Source organism: Pseudorasbora parva, chromosome 9 (assembly GCF_024679245.1).
Source record: "Pseudorasbora parva isolate DD20220531a chromosome 9, ASM2467924v1, whole genome shotgun sequence".
Taxonomy (NCBI): Eukaryota; Metazoa; Chordata; class Actinopteri; order Cypriniformes; family Gobionidae; genus Pseudorasbora; species Pseudorasbora parva.
This window is the reverse complement of record NC_090180.1, coordinates 43,748,080-43,766,158: the sequence shown is the minus strand read 5'-3', so window position 1 is coordinate 43,766,158 and position 18,079 is coordinate 43,748,080. Positions and strand designations below refer to the sequence as shown.

General features: G+C 38.1%; 1 protein-coding gene across 2 annotated transcripts in view; it reads right to left on the bottom strand.

Moving 5' to 3' along the window:
- pde1cb (phosphodiesterase 1C, calmodulin-dependent b) overlaps positions 1-17,795 on the bottom strand; it is a 98,622-nt gene extending 80,827 nt beyond the window's left edge. The window contains exons 1-2 of one of the 2 annotated variants that reach the window (XM_067452744.1): positions 17,682-17,795; positions 17,324-17,557 (exon numbers count right to left, since the gene is read on the bottom strand). In XM_067452744.1, coding sequence (XP_067308845.1) covers positions 17,324-17,522 — 199 coding nt within the window. In that variant the 5' untranslated portion in view covers positions 17,523-17,557; positions 17,682-17,795. Of the gene's footprint in view, positions 1-2,523; positions 2,665-17,323; positions 17,558-17,681 lie in introns of those variants that run through there. The other variant, XM_067452745.1, reaches the window with a different exon arrangement.
- Between the last annotated feature and the right edge of the window lie 284 nt (positions 17,796-18,079).

Here is an 18,079-nt window from a genome sequence, read left to right as displayed (position 1 = left end):
GACATAAAACTAGTGCAGCTATGCTGGAAAACAGTTGTCTGGGTCAATGATTTAGTGGTTATCATACCAAAATATCTGACCAATCAGAATCGAGTACTCTTAAGCAGTGCAACGGTGTAATAGTTAGGATCCAAAAGTATGAACTCCACAACTGATAAACCTTTAGAGACAAACTTGTTGAGAGCGCCGAGGTTGTTAATTGATTTGCTTTTGTTATCTTTAAAATATAATCGTGTTTAAAAGCGGAATTCTTGATGAAAAACTACATTACGCTGTACAGAAAATTCCACCAATCAGAGAGCTGCAGGCAACAAAGAGCGGCAAACAATGCCCAATCCCATGAAGCACCTCAAATAATGTCCCCCCATATTTTACAATAACATTTTAATTATAAATACAATAAAGAACTTTAAATTAATAGTTTTATATTTTTCCATCGTTTTTAATTAGATTCTGTAACTCATAATTCTTCATGGGATTATAGTTCTGTCCCTCAAGCCATTGGGTACATAGTCTTGTACCTTTTTATCCAATTTTCATATACTATTTTTCTTCAAATCATTTTTGTAGTTGATTTTTTTCAAATCAATTTGTAGTCTTGTCATTCACCTTGTAGCTTATTGGCTTGATTCATGGCTTAGAGCACTTTAAAAAACATTTAGTTTTAAATCCCTCTGGGAGAAATGAATGGCCGAGTTAATCATAATATTACAAACTTTGATATGAAGCAAAAAAGTATATGAAATTCAGACAAAAAGACAAAAGGTACAAGACTGTGTAGAGTAATGGCTTTAGTGAGGGGGAAGAACTACACGTGAAGCATAATTGAATTTAAAAACAGTGAAGAATTATACTTCTCATTTACAAATGTTGATTGAATATATAAAAACAATATACTGAAGGTTTATACAAAATATCTCTATATATACACAAACATTTAAGTATTTTGAGAGCGTAAAGAAATCAACTCAATTGCGTTTGTGGGGATTCATGTGAGTGTGCGGAGCTAAACATTATGGGCATATTACATCAGATGTGGAAAATGTTGGTCAGAAATGCACATATACACACAAACTGACCACCAACTGCAACTTTCAGAAACCTTTTTTTTTTTAGCTCAAAATGTCCTAGAATTGAAAGCACAGGATTGTGGGATATCAAAGGCAGTGAAGGATACATCTATGCTGCCTTCAAAACTTTATCGGATGAAGGTATCTCAGGAAACAGGAAGCAAAGCTAACATTAGATGTGCCTTGATGCCTTCCTACCTTGGAATGCATCCTCAAGCCGATAATAGATAATAGGTCCCTATTTTCCCTGTACGTAAGATATAGTCTGAAGTCTAAAATGAAGTCAACTGTACTGAAATACTGTAAAATAAATAAATAAATAAATAAACTTAAAACAAAAAAAACTGTTTAAAGCACTACAATTACTACAGATAATTCTGAAATAAAAACACATAATAATGATTTTATATATATATATATATATATATATATATATATATATATATATATTTACAGTAGGAATGGAACTTGATCTTTACTTAATATCCTAATGACTTTTTGGCATAAAAGAAAAATAGATTACAGTGTATTGCCACAAATACACCAATGTGATTTATGATTGGTTTTGTGGTACTTTAAAAGCATAATTAAGCATAATGTAATGATATATGGATGTATGCAAAAATATAATTTGATATATACCTTAACTATATATAACTTGCAGACAGTATGCAAATTAAGCGTAAAACTATTACATATACACGTATGCAAACATAACGTGATATAGTCCCATATCTCAAACTGTGCATCAAACAAAAGTCAAAGATCTTGATAAAAACTCAAATATTTCCCACCAAATGAATCCATGTTCAAATGACAAGAGTTACACAATTCCTTTATTCTATCACTCTGCACTCTTGCTGTAAATTGTAAAACAATTGTCAATTTGTATTCCTCCTAAGGAACTGCAGACGACAAACTACAAAATAGCTTATTAAATTTCATATGCTGTTAAAAAAAAAATGTTTTCCTTAGAGTAGGTCTGTGAAAGTGTTTGATTGTGTATTACGTGTGTGTGTGTGTGTGTGTGTGTGTGTGTGTGTGTGTGTGTGTGTGTGTATGTGTGTGTGTGTGTGTGTGTGTGTGTGTGTGTGTGTGTGTGGTCAGGTGCATTTTACTCTGGTTGCTATGGCGCCGTGGAGTTGCGTTTACCTGAAAGGCTCTTTTCAGAAATCAGACACTCTTACAATCACATCACATCCTGAAATCAACAGATCTGTTTGTATAAGGACTGTTACATCCCACCGAGAGCGATTCCTGAAGCACGAAACAAATCTCTGTACTGTACATTTGTTGAGACTGCAGTCGTGATGGATTTTAGAAAGTAAAGAAGGAATTGCCCTGGACCAAATTTCCCAACTCAATCAAATTCTTTTAGTCCAAATTGTCCTCAACCTCAATCAAATCCTTATTCTGGCATCTATGTCTGATTTAATGCACAGCTTCTTCTTACCAATGGTGAAGCTGAATCCATCGATGCTGAAAGTGGCACTTCTGCCTTTGGTGAAGCCCTTTTTCCTGGAGTCCGTTTCTGACATGTTTTCTTTATTTTGTGAGCTCTCGTTGAGTAAATCCCAAAGTTGTTTGCGAGTCGTTTGGTTCTTTTGTCTCTCTGATCTCTTTAGCCTGACCTGCTCTCACAGTACTCTCAAAGGGTTGACACTATTTTCTCTTTTTCTATCATTCTCGTCCTCTGTCTCTCTCATTATTGTCTCTCTGGCTGAATGTGAGTCCCCTCTTATCAGAGCGCTTAGTGTACCAATGCATAACACACTCTGCCCCTCTCATCCGCACTACAACTCTGTGTCTGTTCGATGTTCTGCGATGCACATTCGAAGGGAAAAAAGCAGCTTGCTTTTCCTTGCGTATGTGTGTGCGTGTGATTTTTATCAGCTAAATGGAATCAAACCTATTTCGATTTGCTGCAGATTTGTTGAACACCCTCCCAGAAATGTGTCTCGGCCAAGGCCGTGAGGTTTATGTTATGTATTTTGGTAAAGCATGAATCATTCAATTCTATTCAAAGACTGTCTCTTTTTAAAGATAGAAAACTATAGAGGCAAACAGACAGGTGGAGGCCGAGATGCAGCTATTGTGCTGAAATAATAGCTGGAGTTTTGGAGCTTTGATCTTTTTGTCTCTCTATAAATACAGTGGGTTGGGTGAGGATTCAGTGACGGTTTAATACGTGACTGTCTCACGTCTGAGTGAATGATTAGACAGTAGAAGACAATCAGTAAGCTCCTTCAACTGCTCCAAGTCACAGATAATGAATAATAATGATTTTTTTTTTTTAAAGAATTAAACAATCATTCAGTACAAACCTGTTAATTGGTTAATTGTACGTTATCTTAGATGGTAAAAAATATATATTATATAAAAATACAGTATTTCACAGTAAATTGAAATGGATTAATTAAATAAAACAATATTATATTTACCGGTATGTATGTATAATACACAGTGGGTACAGAAAGTTTTCAGACCCCCTTAAATGTTTCACTCTTTGTTATATTGCAGACATTTGCTAAAATCATTTAAGTTCCTTTTTTCTCATTAATGTAAACACAGCACCCCATATTGGCAGAAAAACACAGAATTGTTGACATTTTTGCAGATTTATTAAAAAAGAAATACTGAAATATCACATGGTATTCACACCTAAGTATCAGACCCAGACAAGTTTTTCACACTGGATTTGGGGATCCTCTCCTGCCATTCCTCCTTACAGATCCTCTCCAGTTCAGGTTGGATGGTAAATGTTGGTGGACAGCCATTTTCAGGTCTCTCCAGAGATGCTCCATTGGGTTTAAGTCAGGGCTCTGGCTGGGCCATTCAAGAACAGTCACAGAGTTGTTGTGAAGCCACTCTTTCGTTATTTTAGCTGTGTGGGTCATTGTCTTGTTGGAAGGTGAACCTTCGAGGTCTTGAACACTCTGGATAAGGTTTTTGTCCAGGATATCCCTGTACTTGGCCTAATTCATCTTTCCCTTGATTGCAACCGTCCTGTCCCTGCAGCTGAAAAACACCCCCACAGCATGATGCTGCCACCACCATGCTTCACTGTTGCGACTGTATTGGACAGGTGATATTTTTCTCCACACATACTACTTAAAACTAAGGCCAAAAAGTTCAGTTCATCAGACCAGAGAATCTTATTTCTCACCATCTTGGAGCCTTCAGGTGTTTTTTAGCTAACTTTCATGTGTCTTGCACTGAGGAGAGACTTCTGTCCGGCCACTCTGCCATAAAGCCCGACTGGTGGAGGGCTGCAGTGATGGTTGACTTTTTACAACTTTTATTCCATCTACTGACTGTATCTCTGGAGCTCAGCCACAGTGATCTTTAGGTTCTTCTTTACCTCTCTCACCAAGGCTCTTCTCCCCGATAGCTCAGTTTGCCTGGACAGCCAGCTCTAGAAAGCGTTCTGGTCGTCCCAAACGTCTTCCATTTAAGGATTATGGAGGCCACTGTGCTCTTAGAAACCTTAAGCGGAGCAGAACTTTTTTTGTAACCTTGGCCAGATATGTGCCTTGCCACAATTCTGTCTCTGAGCTCTTCAGGCAGTTTCTTTGACCTCATGATTCTCATTTGCTCTGACATGCACTATAAGGTCTTATACAGACAGACAGGTGTGTGGCTTTCCTAATCAAGTCCAATCAGTATAATCAAACACAGCTGGACTCAAATGAAGGTGTAGAACCATCTCACGGATGATCAGAAGAAATGGACAGCACCTGAGTTAAATATATGAGTGTCACAGCAAAGGGTCTGAATACTTAGGACCATGTGATATTTCAGTTTTTTTTTTATAAATTAAAAATAAATTAAATAATACATTTTAATGAATAAAAAAAATTCTGTGTTTTTCTGTCAGTATGGGTGATGCGTGTACATTAATGAGAAAAAAATAACTTAAAGGGATAGTTCACCCAAAAATGTTTATCTGCTTACCCCCAGGGCATCCAAGATGTAGGTGTGTTTGTTTCTTCAGTAGAATTTTTAACTCCAACCGTTGCTTGTATAATGCATGTCAATGGGGTCTAATTCGAACTAGACCCCATTGACATGCATTATACAAGCAACACACCTACATCTTAGATACCCTGGGGGTAAACAGATAAACATCAAATTTTCATTTTTGGTTGAACCATACCTTTAAATGATTTAAGCAAATGGCTGCAATATAACAGAGGGAAAAATGTAAAGGGGGCTGAATACTTTCACTGTATATATATATATATAGTACAATCTAACATAAAAAGTTTGTGTGTATATATATATATATATATACATATTATTAGGAACACCTGTTCAATTTCTTTTTTCTCATTAATGCAATTATCTAATCAACCAATCACATGGCAGTTGCTTCAATGCATTTAGGGGTGTGGTCCTGGTCAAGACAATCTCCTGAACTCCAAACTGAATGTCAGAATGGGAAAGAAAGGTGATTGAAGCAATTTTGAGCGTGGCATGGTTGTTGGTGTCAGACGGGCCAGTCTGAGTATTTCACAATCTGCTCAGTTACTGGGATTTTCACGCACAACCATTTCTAGGGTTTACAAAGAATGGTGTGAAAAGGGAAAAACATCCAGTATGCGGCAGTCCTGTGGGCGAAAATGCCTTGTTGATGCTACAGGTCAGAGGAGAATGGGCCGACTGATTCAAGCTGATAGAAGAGCAACTTTGACTGAAATAACCACTCGTTACAACCGAGGTCTCCAGCAAAGCATTTGTGAAGCCACAACACGCACAACCTTGAGGCGGATGGGCTCCAACAGCAGAAGACCCCACCGGGTACCACTCATCTCCACTACAAATAGGAAAAAGAGGCTACTATTTGCACGAGCTCACCAAAATTGGACAGTTGAAGACTGGTAAACTGTTGTCTGATGAGTAGGGTTGGGCATCGAGAACCGGTTCTAACTTGGAACCGTTTAAAAAATTAAAAAAATTATTTTCGGTTCCGATCTTCGGTTCCAAGCGCGCAAGTTTTGGTTTCCATGGCCACCTGATTTCCGGTGCTTGCGCGCCCGCTTGTTCTTTTAGCCATGGAAGCCCGGTAAGCGGCTCTGAAGTGTGGATTTATTTCACTTTTAAAAGCCTGGGTTGGCACAGTGCAACTAGTGTTGTCAAAAATATCGATACTGAAATATCTGAAAAGATACGATAGCCTGCTCAGCCTACACAATCGATCCCAGCTGCTCTCCTCTCCTCTCCTCTCTGACCGACAGCGAGTTGACACGCAGCCGCATATTCTCATTCAGCCCGGTTAACCTCTGAACACGACGGACGCGCGTTCTGCTGGACTTTTCCTTACGACAGCGTGTTAGTGTTAGTGTGTGTGATCGGTCTGAATTTCGCGCGGGATTGCACATAATTCTACGAATCCCCGCAGATTTCAAGCTCACATCTGAAGCGCACACACACACATAGCCTACCGTAATAAAGCCGCCCCTGACATACAAGTGCAAATATTCGCTTCTTTTTACAGCTTATTATTGGTCAAATACACTCAAACAAATTCTCAGTGCACATTTTGAACAGTATGTAAACACAGTCTTAAACAATTCAGGAAGAAATGAAGAATGAGTAACAGGAACAGTGTTCAGGATCAATGAGTGCGGCAGTTCTTAAAGGGACCGCAGTCATTTGTTATTCAAAGTCAAACTACAAAAAGACAAACGATCACAAAGGATCATATGACACTGAAAACTACAGTAATGATGCTGAAAATTCACAGGAATAAGTTACATCTGAAAATATTATAAAACCGTTATTTTAAATTGTAATATTTCACAATGCACTGTTTTTACTGTATTTTACTGTATTTTAACAAATAAATGTAGACTGGGTGAGCATAGACCTTTTCACATTGAATGGTAATGTTGAATGGTAATGTATACACACTGTACAGCAGAATAGAATAGAATAGAATAGAATAGAATAGAATAGAATAGAATAGAATAGAATAGAATAGAATAGAATAGAATAGAATAGAATAGAATAGTTCTGGCAAAATGTACTTCCTTGACTTAACACTTAGAGCATTTTAGGGTTCAGCCAGTGTCTCACTCAAGGCTATCTTGACTATCTTGGCAGCTTGTATGAGATCAAACTCAACTTGCAGTTACCACTGAATCATCTGAGCATTAACCAGTATGGAACACCACCGACCCCAAAAAAAACCCCAGAAGAGTATGAAAATTGCTTTTACCAATCGCTTATAAATGCATTAGAGTCACACATTTTGGAAAATGTCAATCTTCTCCAAGCAAAAAAAGATATAATTCATAGCTTTAATGAATGAATATGAAAATGTTTCAGTGTGCTAATATTCTCTGTTTTATATCCAAGATCTTTATAGTGGCAAGCAAACCTTGTCTTGTCTTTCCTCATAGGGCTTTAATGAGCTTCCAGTCATTACAGAAGTGCTGTGGTTGTTTGTGTGCATGTGTGTGAGGTCAGCTCATCTATATGATGTCTCTATTGTGAATGCTGGTCACTAGGCAACCAACCAAGGTTTTTTTCCCACTGCATTAAAGAGATCCTGAGGTTAATGCAATGCAACAAACTGGACAAAAGCTAGAGCTCATGTTCATTATCACACGGCTTTGAGGGCGGAGACATTTAAATTTTGGGGTGAACTAACCCTTAAAATGTTTTTAAAAGGAATATTGCCATCTCTTTAAGTTTGATTATATAAATACAATATAATACAGATTGTTTCAAAGCAGCTTTACAATGATAACAGGAAAAGGATTTAATGATGCAACAGAATTCATTTTGGCTGTAGTCTTCAGCAGCTCTAAAAGAAAACAGTGCCACTGTTCAGCTGAAATCAGTTCAGTGTTGATTCAGTTCCACTGTAAATGTCAAATTATTAAATTAGTTCATTTAATCTAGCCGATACAGCATATCAGTTCAGTTCAGTTCTCATTCAATAGTGTCAGTGCAGCCAAATCAATAATATTGCTGAATATTAAATGTAAGAACTGAAGTGTCTTCTGAATCTGAAAATAAACAGTTATTCAATATCAGCCGATACATATCCAGCAGACTAGGCATACTGTCCAATAACTCTGCAGCAATAGCTCATAAGCTTATGGTTAATCAATCACAATATCTGTGAATTAAAGCTTTTAATTAGTTTCATGTACATTGTTGTGTGGTGAAATTCTTTGCTAAATAAAAAAAAAAGGTTATTCCATTGTTCTTCAGCTGCCTTAGGCTCTCAATAGTTTTGCTTCAAGATTTTGATCATAGATAGATAGATAGATAGATAGATAGATAGATAGATAGATAGATAGATAGATAGATAGATAGATAGATAGATAGATAGATAGATAGATAGATAGATAGATAGATAGATAGATAGATAGATAGATAGATAGATAGATAGATAGATAGATAGATAGATAGATAGATATCTAGACCGCAAGAGGGCGACAACGCCCTTAATTATGGATGATTGAGGCTTGTCAGAGTCGACAAATATTGATGCACCAGCACCTCTGCCTCAATTGATTACTTACATAATCAATACATCATGTACATTATTTGTCCATTAATGTGAACAGAAGAGCGGTCATCGTCAGAGACAGCCATAGACTGTAAAAGGGGGCAGCAGCTTTAGCTCGCCGGATCAAGCTGTTCAGGCCGTTCAGGCGCGGGCCTGTTGCCGTGGCGACGCACAGCGCGTGCTCTCTGTGGTTCCCCGGGCGCGCTCGGTGATGTCACAGACAGAGTGGAAATGCGCTGTTAATTAAAAACATCAAATGTTATTTTACAGATGGATACTAACATTGAACCGCGAATGGGATTTGTTTGCAGTCTGAATAGGTTTCAATTCGGGAAAATCCTTAGTTGTATATGCGACTACAGTAAGATGAATAAGTATCATTGCAAATATTACACTCACATTTGCATTTTGACCGATAATTAAAGTCAGTCAACCCTACTTGTATGTCTCATTCTGCTCCATAGGTCAATGCTGTGAAGCAGTGATCATTAACTAGATCTCTAGAGCCAGAATGAGGAACCCTGCACTAAAACATTGAGGATGTGTTACATAAAAATCACTGGTAGGCTATTTATAAACAACATCATGATTTTATCAGTGGGAGGACAACCCTTAATGCCCAACTCTATTTGCAGCGCATGCACTAACTACAAGACTTATAGTTCCAGACTTAAATACATGTTTAAGCTGTTTTAACTGAAGGCACCTTGTACTGACAGATCTTAATATACAGCTCTGGGAAGAAAAGAAAAAAGTATTTTTTTTCTAAAATCAGCATCTTTACAAGTATGGAAGCCATTCTATTCCAATGTCTGTTGAATTCCAACACAGGCACACCTAATTCTACTGAATGTGGTGATTAGGTGATCACCTGAACCAAATCTTATTTAATAAGGAAACGTATAAAAAACACTTCTGTGGTCATCACTATCCTCTTGCAGTAGGACCAGCTGGATGGCAAAAACAGTGCCAATAGTACCTCAAAAATAATTGGAATCAAAAAATAATGGCTATTGACCATGCCAAAAAAAGCTGAAAAGGAAAGTTTTGAGTGAGGAAAAGAAGGGTTCAATTCTGGCTTTACTGGCAGAGGGATACAGTGAGCGGCGGGTTGCTTCCATCCTTAAAATTTCAAAGACAGCGGTTCATAAGAACAAGGTCAAGCAGCAGACATTGGGGACAACAAAGCTATAGACCTGTAGAGGGCGAAAACGACTCTCCAATGACCATAATGACCACCAACTCATTCGAATGTCACTCAACAACCGTAGGATGACATCAAGTGACCTACAAAAAGAATGGCAAAAGGCAACTGGGGTATAGTGCACGGCGACGACAGTTTGAAACAGGCTCCCAGAGGCAGGGCTGAAGTTGTGCAAAGCTAGAAAAAAAAACTTCATCAATGAAAATCAAAAAAGAGCCAGGTTGAGGTTTGCAAGAGACCACAAGGATTGGACTGTAGAGGACTGAATTAAAGTCATCTCTCATGAGTCCAATTTTCAGCTTTGTCCAGTACCTGGTTGTCTAATGGTTAAACAGAGACCTGGAGAGGCCTACAAGCCACCCACCCACTCGCACCCACTGTGAAATTTGGTGGAGGATCGGAAGGGGCGTCGGACTGGGGGGATAAAGGGTACCGAGTACCCTGGGCCCGAGGCTGGGGAGGCCCTTTAGAAGTCAGTAAGTCAGTAGTTTTCTATACATTAATCTGAGTGTGGCTTATTTTGTTTACGTTTTAATTGTTTTTATGATAAAAATGCAATACCAGCCATTGGTATCACTATGGTATTTGGTACGGGGGCCCAGCAAGATGGTTTGTATCCAGGGCCCAAAATTTGGTGCTACGCCACTGAGGATCGGTGATGATCTGGGGGTGCTTCAGCAAGGCTGGAATGGGGCAGATTTGTCTTTGTTAAGGACTCATGAATCAAACCACGTACAAGGTGGTCCTGGAACTCAAAAACTCTTGTCCTCCAACTCTGAGGACTGTTTTTTCCAGCAGGACAATGCTCCATGCCACACAGCCAGGTCAATCAAGGTGTGGATGGAGGACCTCCAGATCAAGACCATGTCATGACCATCCCAATCTCCAGACCTGAACCCACTGAAGACCTCTGGAATGTGATCAAGAGGAAGACGGGTGGTCACAAGCCATCAAACAAATCCGAGCTGCGTGAATTTTTGAGTGTTATGAAGTCACCCAACATCAATGTGAAAGACTGGTGGAGAGCATGCCAAGCCACATAAAAGCTGTGATTCAAAAGTTTAAAAAAATTTTTTTAGTATTATTTATGAAATTTAGTGCAGTAAAAAGTATGATATTATATATGCTTTGGAATGTAGTGAATTAAAAGTTTTCCAAAGAAAAACACTTATAAAATATATCATTAAAAAATGAAATTGGAGTAGAAAGTAAAAGTACTCCACTACTGTTCGCCTCTGCTTATCATGCATTTCTACTCCATCAGTTCACACAAATCACTCATTATTTAAATAACAAAGCCCTAATTATTCATAGCAGGTGCCCGTCTCATCCTCAAACATGCAGGGGTGACTCAGTTTGACAAGCTATATAATGCAGCTATATCATTAAAATTGGACTCTGGACACCATATACAACACATCTAACTGAACTCTAACCAAATAACACAGAGCTGATTGGGTTGTTTTGATCTAAACGTAACATTCAGTCACTGTGTTGGTTGGTGTTTCCCCACCTGTGGCTCTCTAGAGATGCAATGCTGTAGAGGGAGAAACACCTGAACAACCAACAGCAGGAGACTTTAATGTTACTGGTTCATGGTAACCATGAAACTGAGCTACTGGAGATATTTTAAGTCACCCTCGAGGGTCGCTCCTTTTACCGGTCAGGTGAAAAGGGGACAAAAAAGTGGCATATTGAAAAGGGAATCTTTTAAAGCTTGGAATAGGGGAGAAAAGTCACTTCAGGTGATTTTAAAGATTGTTTTCTTTATGTATCATGCCCATTGTCATGTTGTTTTGATGATCAGTTTGGAGTCAGTACAACTTTTTTAAACGGGTCATGACATAGATTTTTTTTTTTATTATTTTAATATGTTTATTGAGGTTCACTTTTATAATAAATGATAATAGTTATAATACAGAAAAATATGTGTGTGGGTTCATGTTTTTCTCTCCTGGTGGGGACAACCTGAATGATGACTCGTTTCACTGTCGGGACCTAAATTAAGCTCCTCATGAGGAAACAAGTACATCCGGGAACTATTCACAGTGCTTCACTTTTTCCACATCTTGTTATATATTACAGCCTTATTTCAAAATGGAGTAAATTCATTCAATACTACAAACAATACCCCATATTGACAATATGAAAGAAGTTTGTTTAAAAGCTTTTCAAATGTATTAAAAAAAAAAAAAAAAAAAATTATAAAAAAAAAAAAAAAAAAAAAAAAAAAAAAAAAAAAAAAAAAAAAAATCGCAAAAACTTCACATGTACACAACTATTCACAGCCTTTGCTCAACACTTTATTGAAGCACCTTTGCCACCAATTACAGCAAGTCATTTTGAGTATGATGCTACAAGCTTGGAACACCTATTTTTGGGCAGTTTCTCCTGTTCTTCCTCATGCTCCATCAGGTTGGATGGGGAGCGTCGGTACAGAGCCATTTTCGGATCTCTCCAGAGATGTTTAATCGGGCTCTGGCTGTGTCACTCAAGGACATTTAGAGAGTTGTCCCATAGCCACTCCTTTCTTATCTTGGCTGTGTGCTTAAGGTTGTTCTCGTGTTGAAAGATGAACCTCAACCCCAGTCTGAGGTCCAGAGTGCTCTGGAGCAGGTTTTCATCAAGGATGTCTCAGTACATTGCTGCATTCATCTTTCCCTCAATCCTGACAGTCTCCCAGTTCCTGACGCTGAAAATCATCCCCACAGCATGATGCTGCCACCACCATGCTTCACTGTAGAGATAACATTGGCCAGGCGATGAGCTGGACCTGGTTTTCTCCATAAATTCAGATTCAGGCCAAAGAGTTCAATCTTTGTTTCATCAGACCAGAGAATGTTTTTTCTCGTGGTCTGAGAGTCCTTCAAGTGCCTTTTGGCACACTTCAGACTGGCTGTCCTGTGCCATCTGGCCACTCTACTATATGGGCCTGATTGGTGGAGAGCTATTCATTGTTGTTCTTCTGGAAGTTTCTCCTTTCTCCACAGATAAATGCTGGAGCACTGTCAGAGTGACCATCGGGTTCTTGGTCACCTCCCTGACTAAGGCCCTTCTCCCAAACGCTCAGTTTGGCCGGGAGGCCAGCTCTATAAGGAGTCCAAATGATTCCCAACTTCTTTCATTTACGGATGATGAAGGCCACTGTGCTCATTGGGACCTTCAATGCTTCAGTTTTTTCTTCTGTACCATTCCCCAGATCTTTGCCTCGATATAATTTTTTCTCAGAGGTCTACAGACGATTCCTTGGTCTTCATGGCTTGGTTTGTGCTCTGACAAGAACTGTTAACTGTGGGACCTTATATAGACAAGTGTGTGCCTTTCCAAATCATGTGCAATCAACTGAATTTACCACAGGTGGAAATTGAATCCATTTTGGAATATGTATCCAGTGTAGACAGTGTCAGTGATTATAATGGGATCTATTTGCTTTTGACGTGTGGTGACACTCATATCCAATGTAGGCAAAGGTCAGTCGTTAAGCAACTGTGTCAGTGTGTGGGGCCAATGGTGAAATGTTAACTATTAGTCAATGTCTTGCTCTGAAAGCAGGCAATGTAAATGTATTTGCCCGTGTGGTGCCACAAATCCCATAATATCCAAACAAACTGTTTTTTGGCGCTTGATTAAATAAATGCTTTGTTTATAATGGGAAGGTTGTTTTAAGCCATGAACCCCGTTTTTATGGAATTACCTTTGTCTCAATAAAACTGAAAGGAACTTTATAAAACTGAACAAAACTTTTTCAGAAACTATCAAAAATATGCCATTACAAAAGGTTTGTGTCAATACAGCAAACGAAAAACTGAGAAGCGTAAGCGAAATCTTTGGCAATGCATTCACAATCCACGATTTGCGAAAACGAATCTTTGAAAAACATTAACAAAGAACGAAGCATAATGAATATCCTGTTACATTTGTGCGACTGAGTTCATTTTTTTTCATTTTCAATGTGTTTTTCTTCTTTTGGAATGGCATATTTTTGATAGTTTCTGAAAAAGTTTTGTTCAGTTTTATAACGTTTTGTTCAGTTTTATTGAGACAAAAGTAATTCCATATTTTTTAATGATACAAAGAAAGACTTCTTATATTTCAAAAGATCAAGGCAAATTAGATTTCTCATGTCATGACCCCTTTAAATCTACACTGTGTAACTTTTTTAGTTTATTCTTAGCTAAAAACACTTAGTTCTTTCAAAAATATGTGCTCATTAATGTATATTTACTTCTTTCAAGTAATAAAGTATTTTCGTAAGTTTATAATATGCCATTGAAAATACATACGGGTGAGGGGTTTGAATGCCGGTCGCCATGTTGCCCCTCCATCTTGAAAGTACATTAGCCAAAGAGGGACATACCCGTAAATTCAAGCTTCGCCTTTCGCGTTTTAACACTCAATGGCACCGTGTCGAATGTGAAGAGGGGGATTGCCATGTTAATCTTGGACGAAATCGGCCACCGTAGGAGTTGAAACGAAATTGGAATTGAGAGGAACAGAAACTGGATGGTCATATACCTTTTCATATCAGCGAGGATGCATTAAAATGCAATCAAAAGTGACAGCAAAGAGCAGTTATAAAAGATTTGTATTTTAAATAAATTTTGTACTTTAAACTTTTGACCCTTCCCTTTTATATATACAAATCCTGAAAAAACTGTATTACAGTTTCCACAAAAATATTAAGCAACATGACTGTTTTCAACGTTAATAATCATGTGGCTGATGACAATTTGGCTTTGCCATCTCAGGAATTAATTATATTTAAAATATATTAAAATAGAAAACTTAACTTTTAAAAAAAAGTTATTTAAAATTGTAATAATATTTCACAAAAATGTTTTACTTAAAAATCAATTCAAATCTTATCAACTTAAATTTTTGCATGGTAATGTTTCTAATAAATCTAAAATATAAATGTTCTGGCATCTGGCAGACAGCAACCATTCAAAAAAAGCTTGACTGATTATGTCCATTTTAGATTTGTGTGAAAATCCGTCTCTGAAAAACACTTGTGCTATATAAAGCATCAGGAGACACTGTTATTATAACATCAAACAGTTCACCCATAAAAAAACACGGATCTGCACCCTTCAAAAGAACTGCAGCGGCGCTTCATTGATCATCCCATTATGGAGTGTTTTTCTCATCTGTTCCACAGAAGTCCCTGAACTCTCTAATGTGCAGATAAATGGCCGCTATCACCCGTGTTTTTGACCCAAAATGAGCAGACACCTGTTTCCCACCCGTCTCATAAAGGCATGTGCTGAAATTCCACAATTACCTAATAGAGGCAGATGAAAAAAGGGGCTCCCAAAAGAGTATTTGGACATGTTTAGCTATACACTTACAAATATATGAATGTCATTAAAAATTGAACATTGAACTGAAGCATCATATAGATTCTGTAAAACGGTAACCAATAGACTACTATAATGACGCTGGCTTGTAAACGTGAGCATTGTGATTATTTGGCGTTTGAAAAAAATAAAACCCATGAAATTATATTCATATGCCACTGACTGTACCTGGGATGAAGACATTTCACACACGCCGCCAGAAGATCACCTGCATGTGAACTCCTCCTGCAGTGTTCAGGGGAACTGTTAGTGCTGCACCAACCCGCGGGGCCGCTTTTATGAAGTTATTTGGCACGCCCCGCACCACTGTATATATTTTTACAACCCACCCCGCACCCGTGACCATTAAATAGACATACGGGGTCCGCGGGTTATGAGACGACCCGCGCATCACTAGTTCAGGGCTATCAGGGCTGTCATGTCAACAAATGCACGCGCGATGGCATCCCCTGTTGAAGGATGACAGAGCTTACGACAGTAGTTGAGGACATTATTTTTTCCAAACTGTAGGGGGACCCCGAGAGCAAAAGTTGCCAAGTGCTGCTTTAAAAAAATATGTTTTATATTAATGTGTTCAGTATGAATGAAATTTAGGCCCTGTACCAAATGAAATGCTAAGCTTTTGTGAACTTCCTTAGTGTGTTTACACTTGTAGCACAGACCAAAAAAATGACATTTAGTCCTGGTCCACTTTGCATTAACACTGGCATTTTTAACACCGAACCTAAAGATAACATTCACAATGTTCACAACCTGATTAATCAGCTTTTATGATGAATATTTCAAAACAGACCCTGAACATCCAAAACAATGCTGTGTTCTGGGCTAAATGCGCTCGTTGTATGCGTCTCCATCACACACACAATCCAAGATCAGCTGTGAGGAGACAACATGGCAACATCACAACTATTACCAAAAAACTGGTGTGAATGAGCATTCTGTCCTTTTTAAGGGCTTCTGAAACCTAAAGCCCGGGACACACCAAGCCGACAATCGGCCATCGGAAGTGACTTGCTGTGACATTTATTTAGCAGAGAAGTTTTTTTTTATTTTTTATGAATAAATAATCTTTAAATAATCACTTTTCAGCCTTTCAAATTTTAACCATTTCCATATAGTTTCTCCTAACCAATTTTGACGTATAAAAGACCAACTGAAGTGCCTTGAAATGCATAGCATTATTCAGTTTGTTGATGTATTTTCCTGTGAAAAAGGAAGACAGGGCATGACATTTCAAACAACTCTTTTTAAAAATAGCCAAGTAGCATTTAGTTTATATCACAGCTCGGTAAAGCCTCAGTTTCCTCCTAATCTCTAACAGTTTCTCCACATAATCTCTTCCAAATCGCTTTAAAATACTGCATTATGTGCAGAATTCAAATGGGTCCAATATGTTTTGTGGTCTGCGCCAGGCTGCAGCAGTTCACATTGTTCACTATCCCCTATATAGCGCACTATGTGCCATTCACCATGTAGAAATAGTAAATGTGTGAACAAGTGACCAATTTTATTTATGATGTATCTATAAATCTATTTATAGATACATTATGTATTTATAATGTGTATTTACAATGTAGAGGGCGGGGCTTCAGATTCTAGAGAGCATTTGATTGGGCAGAAAATCTGATGAGAAGGTGAAGTGCAGAGTGACATAATCAACATCTTTTACATTGATTGACTGTAAGTTTTGAGTGCTTATATCTTCTAAATATGAATTTCTGAGTACACTAGCTTATAGATAACAGTAAGGCTAAAATGTTCATACTAAAAGCCCCACATTTTTTTGATTTCATGGGAACTTTAAGATGTAGGGTATAAATTAATTGAAATTGAGAAATTGAAAACATTGTCAGTGTTAAGAGTGTTACTTTGGTATGAACTGTAATCTGAATATTGTCAATAGTTTAAAACACTTTTTAAGAATTTCAGGCTTTAAAATATGTCTAGTTTACCAAAAAGGTGAGGGGGAAGTCCTGACTTTGGCTTGATTTGATATTTTGGTTTTTTAAACTATTGTTAAGAGTGCTCAACTCCAAATACAAATTTTGAAGCTACTGTAAATAAACAACAAAATCTACAAATATAAATCGACCAATTTCAGCTTATATGCTTTAATCCACTCCCTAGACCGGATAAAAATATGAAACATGACGGAAGGTAAACTCACCTGTGGCGGATGCAGGAGCCTGTGGCGTGTTTGCTCTGGAAGTACCGTTTGTTTTCTGCACCAGCGGTTCTTTGCTAGTCTGCTTTGCGACCACACTAGACCCGGTTCGCAGCATCCCGTCCGGCTCTTTCTGCGGCTCCGAACCCACTTTGACCAACGTGTTGCGCGACTTGGTGAAAGCTGAGGTCACTGAACCCATCTCTGCCGAACAACCTTCAGCTGACTGAACGTCTCCTTTGAAAACACAGTTACACACTCCATGACTTTGATTCAGGCACTGTCATTGCTGTCTCGTCCTCATAAAACTATGGTTCAAAGCAAACTGTGTCCTCTAAGCGTGGATAATGTGCTGAACCACCTTTTTGTGTTCGGTTCAGTCTATTTGCGAGTCTTTTTGTCAAACAGAAGCAATGAATCCAGCGGAAATCTCCTGTGCGCTTTCCCGAGAGAAGCGCGCGGTCGTCACACGAATAAAGTTAGTTTGGCAAACACGAGTCTCTGGGGTCACGCGCGTTGAAAACAAGCACCTGTAATTAGTCTGTCAAGTGTATTACATTAATGAAATACGACACTGTCGAGCTACTAATATGCAATTAGGCTACACTCACAATTAAAGTGATAAATAATATTTATAAAGGGGAAATCAACAATAGTAACCTACGTATATAATATTCCTCATTTGCTCAGTTTGTACACTTGTTCTCCCAGTGTGTTCATTTTAATTCAGTGTTTTTAATCAAATGTTTTTCTGATCAA